General features: G+C 38.7%; 1 protein-coding gene across 8 annotated transcripts in view; it reads left to right on the forward strand.

Moving 5' to 3' along the window:
- myo9aa (myosin IXAa) overlaps positions 1 to 7575 on the forward strand; it is a 143092-nt gene that overhangs the window by 112325 nt on the left and 23192 nt on the right. For all 8 annotated transcript variants that reach the window (XM_014001575.1, XM_014001577.1, XM_014001579.1 and 5 more), the window contains 4 exons: positions 1664 to 1744; positions 1908 to 2018; positions 6359 to 6481; positions 6953 to 7102. In XM_014001575.1, the coding sequence (XP_013857029.1) occupies positions 1664 to 1744; positions 1908 to 2018; positions 6359 to 6481; positions 6953 to 7102 (465 nt within the window). The remainder of the gene's footprint in view (positions 1 to 1663; positions 1745 to 1907; positions 2019 to 6358; positions 6482 to 6952; positions 7103 to 7575) is intronic.

Raw genomic sequence — 7575 nt, forward strand, 5'->3', positions numbered from 1 at the left:
GGGTACAACCTGAGGCGGGACCTCGTGCGCAAACTCTGACGTGCGGCTGTGATTTATAAAGGAAAGATGCGCAGAAACGTGCGTACGCACGGTTTTATAAATCTGAATTTTTTTTAGTGTACGCCATTTTCACCTTTTGGCCGTACGTTCACTTTTAGTATGGTTTCCACGCAATCCTTTATAAATGAGACCCCAGAACACCCATTCAGAACTATACATATACTGTTGAAACTAATAAGAAATAAGATTTTCTTTCAAATTTTACAACAAAAATGGAACTGACACACATTTCACTTAAATCTTTTAAATCAAGCCTGAAAACCCACTCGTTCAGATGCGCCTTTGATTAGCAGTCCACAAACACATACAGGTGAAAAGCTGCTCTAAACTGATTCTGTTATACTGACCATCTCCCTATCATTATMATCTATTTCTGATTGACAGTTTTTATGATTTAGTGTGACGATTCTGATGCTTTGATTTGTTGTGCATTTGATTGATGTTTTAATGATTTGTTTGATGTTTTCATGATGTAAAGCACTTTGAATTGCCTTGCTGCTGAAATGTGCTATACAAATGCATTTATACTTGCTAACTTACTTGAAATGTAAACTGCAACACATTCAATGGAGTATTGACATCAGTACTGGTATTTGTATCGGCCCCGAGTATTTATATAGCACGTTTAAAAACAACAGAAGTGACCAAAGTGCTTCAAATGAAGGGAAAACATAAAATAAAATAATCAAACAACTTAAAACCATAACTGTAATTAAAAAGGCTAAAAAAAAACTCTAAACTCCTGATTGAACTCAAATTGAACTTGATTGTAAAAAGCTGAATTGTTAAAAAAATGTGTTTTCAGGCAGGATTTGAAAAAAACTGAACTGGTTGTCCCACAGTTTGAGGGTGCACTGCACAAGCCTGATCCTCTTTGTTGTTTAGCATAGCTTTGGGTTGTAAAAAGACAAAGATTCTAACAAAWGATTAGGTGCCATGCCATTTAAAACTTTAAAAGAATCTTAAAATCAATGTGAAAACAAACAGGCAGACGGTGTTGGTCAGCTAAAACCCCGACCTGTTAATAGACGTGCATTTTGTTCGAGTACTTGTAAAAATGCTTGTATTGGGCCCTGATACTGATCCCAGTATTGAGACACCACTAGAAAGAAAATCGTTCACATTTACAAAAAAACAAACAAACAAACAAAAAAGAACTTGGCCAGTGATGAAGACAGAATTACAAAAGAAACAAAGTATTAGGCTGTAAAGTTTGACTGAAGTCTCTTGTTTTCCTGGACCTCTGTGAGCGAAGGGTCTGGTCCGGCTGCAGGAGGGACCTCTGAGTGCTGAGGCCCCTCTGGAAGTCAGGCAGCCTGAGTCCATGTGTGTGGATGACTTCACCGTCCACATCCTGTGCTGCTCTGATGGCTTTAATCTCCCATGAAGGCGGAGAGAAAAACAAATTCCTCCTGACGCTAAACGATCACGCGCACATGTTCATGAGTTTCCTCAGACTGCAAATAAAAACGCAGCGTACAGAAACATAAAAGCTGTTATACGGATGCGAGGCGGGACTTTCATCTTCTCGTGCTGCTTGCAGATGGAGCAGCGAGTTCAAGTGTTGTCTGTCACACAGCTGTTTCTGTGTCTGATCCTGCAGGCTTCTCTCAATAAACTGATGGAGACTCTGGGTCAGTCTGAGCCTTATTTTGTCAAATGCATCCGTTCCAACGCTGATAAGGTACAGTTTGCTCTCAACAGCCTGCTACAATATTGACTTTAGTTTAGTTTGCTAAGYGTTTGGTATTGACTTGAAGTTGGAGCTTTTTTTTTTTTACTAACTGTTTATTTCCTGCTCTTTGTGACCTCGGCCTCTCCTCCCTGAATATCTTCCTGTGTCTCAGCTGCCCTTACGCTTCGATGATAACCTGGTGCTGAGACAGCTGCGGTACACAGGGATGCTGGAGACGGTGCGCATCCGCCAGTCAGGATACACCGTCAAGTTCAGCTTCAAGGTAAACATTTTCCTGACATTCATAAATGTAAGTTTATCTATTTTGCTCCAAACAAAAGCCCGCTGGACTTGAAACATGCAAATACCCTGCAACTGATGAAGATATTCTCAACTTCTTTATGAGTCCAGTTTTGTCATTTGAATTTAGTTTTAAAAAATGGTGCATTAATTTTTTATTGTAGCATTAATAATAGTAATGGCTCTTTTCCACTAGTGCCTCTACAGCACGTTTCAACTTGACTGAACTCTGTTCAGCACAGTTCAGGTGGTTTTCCATTACATTTCAGTAACAGATCTAGTGGGTGGGCTCATCATAAAGTTGGGCGGTCCCAGGGTCTGAAAATTGATGCCAGGCGACTTACCAGCTGGTGGGGKTTATTATCCATTAAAGGGCCAATATTATGTGTTTCTCAGGCATACATTTAAATACTATACCATAATAAAGTATCTATGTCACCTTTAGCTGTTATTAAAATGCTGTTTTTATGTTTAAATAGAAAATAAACTTATCTTCTCATCACTTCCTCTTCTAAACGCCTTGAAATTGGCCTCTGTCTCTTTAAGAACCACCTTCCACTTCTGTCCCGTAAGTTTGTCCCGTAAGTGTCTTCAGAACGTGAGTATGATAAATTGGCTGACCGTACCATCATATAACAAACCAAACAATACACGAAAAGCTGAGTAATTATTTATTAGGAGGAACTACTTTGTGTGGCGTATAAATATTATTAGGTGGGGCAGCAGCCCTCCTGCCCTTATGGACCAGCCGCCACTGTTACCGTCATTTCTAAAGTATACTTCAGTAGGGTGAGTCATGAATATGAGGGAGGCTGTCAAGGTGGGTACAAAGTGAACTGAGGTGGGTGTGAGTGGAAGTGGTCAAGAAATAATGTGCGCAGCCAATATTGCAGTTTCAATATTACAGTTTTTCACACAATAATAGGTGATGGTTTTCAAAATCCCAGTTCAAAACATKACACTCTGCTCACTTGGTCTCAGAATTCAGAGACCGCAAAATAAAATTACCATTTTTTTCTTGGAGTTTTTAACAGTCACAGCCCAGTGAGAACACCTTTATTGATCACAAAAGAACTGTTATCAACTTTTAATAAACTATCCATCCGTTTTCTTCAGGAGCTGGGGCTCTTCTGGTTAAATTAGTTACATTTCCCCTTTGAAAAACATTTGTTGCCAAAGATTTCATTAGATGTTTTTTATATACCTTTGATTTTAAACACCAAAAACTTCAACTTTCAGAACATTTCCTCAGTAAAATCCATGTTCTAAAGAAGCCGGGCAGCAGACTGAGTGAACATAAAGTATCTCCTGTGTGCTGACCAAACACAACTCACTCAGTGTCAGTGCTGAATTCATCTCCAGGAAACCAATCACTGATTCATTGTGTGTTTTGTCAGGAGGGAATTTCTGAGGGTGGGAGACGGCAGCCATCTTTAACCGCACAGGCTCTCAGGGATGATGTCATCCTCGAGAGAAATGGTTACTAATAAAGCAAATTGTGTTAAAGGCAGATGGACAGAAAACGTTTGGGAGCGGCCCACTCCCACTCCATTACAGTAGTTTCCATTTTCTGTTTTATCTCGGTGCCAGTAATGTCTTCTGCTAAGGTTTTAGACATTAGACCACATTACTGACCAATGAAGTTGTTCCTTCATCAGATTAAAACATCTTTTCCATTAAATATAGCTGATGTCTGCTTTAGGTTTAGTTTTTATCTTTGCAATAGAGACCAGAAACTTGATTTTCCTTATTTTCTACACTTTGCATGCTTACTTTTTTTCATATGTCAGGCAAAGAACATATTCACCTTTTTGTGCAAAATAAAAAATGTGCAGCTTAAAATATCAGTGAGTTTAATCCTGGCTGATAAAACAGTGAAATGGTCAAACTTTAAAAGATAAACAATGTGTACATGTAAAGAACATGTGTTGTTATGGTTTTTAATTTTTAATTTATTTTTATTTATTTTTATTTTACAGAAGACCTTGCTCATTTCATTCAGCAAAGCAAACCACACCACAAGTGGGTGAAGGAATCAAAGATTGTACTGTCAAACAAACACAATCCTCAGTTTTTTAAGGCTTTTTCAASTGGTGGTTCCTGGACCATACTTGGCCCTCCAACTCATTCTATACGGCTAGTTTTTAAATATAAATAATTTATACACATCTCATACAGGAAGCAGTTTTGTCCCCGCTCCAATCAAATTGCAGTAATTCATAAGTTCAAAAATAGATTTTGAAAATACATATTGTATTTATGCATGTATAATCCAAACAAATCATCCATAAAGTTGAGGGGTTGTGTTATACACAGTAGTAAATTTTGATTATTTTTCTAATTTACTACAACAATAATTTTTTATATTTTCCCAAATATAACTGAAATATAGTGTCGTGGAGATAAATCATCTCACTGTAGAATGTGGTGTGTAAAACTAARCCTATAAACAACACCAGTCTTCCTTCTTCAATAGGACCAGACAAGCTGCTCCTCCAAGCTCTCCATCTTGTTAGTTTAACAACTGGCTCCTGCTCTGGGAGCCGATCATTTTCAGCAACGTTCAGGAGCTCGTGCTGCTCCACATTAACAAACACACCTACAAGCCTTTACCGGTGTCGTGTGAAAGAGGGTAACCTCAGAGGGTACACTGCCAGGGCTGAAAAATCCTCCATCAGACACAAAGTGTAGATTGTTTTTTAAGGGTTTTTAAGCTAAATACGATAGCTGATTCACGACTGCCGATAAAGATATTAACAGTTTAACGATAAAAGCAGAAACACGGTAAATAAAGCTTGTCTTCTTAACAAGTGTAATGAGTAAATTTTGCTGATGACCTCTCTCTGTGAGAGTTTTTGACCCCGTGGTAAACTAATGGCAACAATTTTTGACAAATATTGTCTTGATGAAAATACAGGTGATAGAGATAATACACCACATTTTGTAAAGTATCATGTTTGGACCTAACCTGCAGGAAACTCATAAAGCGACATGTTTGGATGATCTCACTCGGATCATTTCAGCAGCAGACAGACGTTTCTGACAACATGTTTTAAAGCCGTGTTCAGCACTAATGAGAAATATCTGKAGGATGGCATCACTCCGGAGGATTTTCCCGCTCAGAACAGGGCCTCTTCATTGTGCCGGGGCTCTGAAACACTCCTCGTGCTTGTAATTGTATAAACACAGCACGGGTTGGCCGGTCCACCTCCTGCTGCCCAGGGTTCTGATTGCAGTGAATTCAAACAAAGAAGCTCGKTATGAAGAACGCGAGTGGAGTACGCCATGTTTGAATGTCTTCAGCTGAAACCTCAGGGCTCCTGGACACACTTTGCATCCAGCTGAGGAAAAGATGCTGCTGCAGTTTCTGGAGCTGGTTCGCGTTAGAGTTCAAATTCACACACATTTGTGCAAAAATCATTCAGAGCCTACAGGGATTTTTTTTTTTTTTTGCTTTCGTGTTATCCCACAATACTTTTTGAACTCCCAGGCAAGGGAGTCATTACCTCCTAAAAGYTGTTCATTACTGTTTACCTGCTGGTTTATTAATAAATTCACATAATATTAYAGCCATAAGTTACAACTTTAATTCAGCTTCAGCAGACACATATTACATAAACGCATGAAGCTATATATACTGTACTCGGCACAAAAAGTAAGGAAATTTGCATTAGGTAGATTAGGTCTTTGTTGTAACAATGCTTCTTGACAATGAATCTTTTACCGGCACCTGATTGGCATCACCTGGGGGTACTAGAAGCTCAAAACAAGAGTCAGTAATAAGCTGTTTGGCAAAGAAGATTTGACAAATTTTTTCATGTGTGCAACTCACATACTCAGCTCTACTGCTCATCTCACATATGCATGTTCCTTACAAATGTGGCACCATTTAACAGGGAAATTAATAGGCTTTCCAATGGTATAAGATTTATTGCCAAGAAGCATTGTTGGAGGCTAAATTTCAACACAAGAATAAATCGCTAACATGAAAGTTTACATTTTAAGCCTCAATTAAAAACCGATAYATGGCTTTAGAGAATCGATACAGTATTGGGAAATRAAATGTTGTGATATTGTCTTACATGCCTACTAACACAAAAGTGTCGCTAAGTTTCACAAAAGTATTGMGAGGTAACGCAAAATGTTTTTGCGAAGTTACGCAAAAGTACTGCGAGGGAACAAAAAGGTATTGTGAGGTTAACGCTAAAGACAAAGGTCCCTTGATGTTTCCTTAACCGCTCCATAAAAATAATTTTATTTGGAGTAGAGTTTTTGTGTAAGAAGTCCACAGCAGAGCTTTATGTTTTCTGTTTGTTGTTGTAGGACCTTGTTCACCACTTCAGCGTGCTGCTACCGGAGGGCACYGGTGCTTCCAGGGAGAGCATCCAGGAATGTCTGGATCACCTGAACCTACAAGCTGAAGGGTATCAAGTAGGAAAAACGAAGGTATTTAGCCTCATTTCTCATTACAATTAATCAGGRTGTAAACAAAAAGAGCAGCTTCAGAATGTCTTTTTGTGATTAAAGCATGTTGAAGTTGTTGATGTGGCTGTTTCAAGACATAAATACAACATTTATTGAGTTAAACGCCACAGTCTGTTTGGAATGACCTCACTTTACCTGAAAGAAYGGTGTCTTTGGAGAAGGATGTGATGTAGACACCGTTGTGACACACCAAACATGGAGTCAGCGTTATGAATGGATCCTGATAAAGGGCTCCATGTTTCAAAGATGCCGTCTATATAATTAGAGAATTATGCCCAACATTCCGATGAGTGTGTTTATCTGAACAGAGAGAGTTTTATTTTTAGCTTGTGTGTGTGTGTGTGTATTTAAGGAATGTGAGTATATCTCCTTACTCAAATGAAGTTTCTGGGCCGGCCCAGTCTGACTCCATCGCGGTCTTCCCCCCGTCAGGTGTTTCTGCGGGAGGCTGAGCGTCAGCGGCTGCAGGCCTCGCTCCACGCAGAAGTGCTCCGAGTCATCGTCATGCTGCAGCGCCGATTCAGAGCGCAGCTGGAGAGGAAGCAGTTTGTTAGGATGAGGGAAGCGGCCATCTGCATCCAGGTACAACACGCTGCTTTGTTTATCTATTTATGTTTATTATAACTGAGCTCGTCGCCAGTATCTTTGATTTTTTTTTCTGTCTGAGCATTTATTTCTGAATACTTTTTGTTCCAGTGGTGGTCAGATCTGAGAAATAACTCTCACTTTTTATTATAATACTAATAAAACAACTTAAAATAAAACAAAACATGTTATTCAGGCAATGAAGTACAAGACGTTTGATTTTAATAYTCACAGATTTCCTTGGATAGTCTTGCATACATTGATGTAAAAAATTTAATTTAAATTTAGATCAGCTTTATAAAAAACTTGCCCATTTTCTGATCAAATGCACGGAGCTGATTTTAGCTGATTTAGCAAAGATTCAAACATGAGATCATGAATAATGTCTTTTTTTGTTTGTTTTTGAGTCATTTTGCTTCGACAAGCTGTGATTGTTTTATATTTTTTTTATTTTTGCATTTCAATTCAAT

Source organism: Austrofundulus limnaeus, unplaced genomic scaffold (assembly GCF_001266775.1).
Source record: "Austrofundulus limnaeus strain Quisiro unplaced genomic scaffold, Austrofundulus_limnaeus-1.0 Scaffold9, whole genome shotgun sequence".
In the NCBI taxonomy this organism is placed as follows: domain Eukaryota; kingdom Metazoa; phylum Chordata; class Actinopteri; order Cyprinodontiformes; family Rivulidae; genus Austrofundulus; species Austrofundulus limnaeus.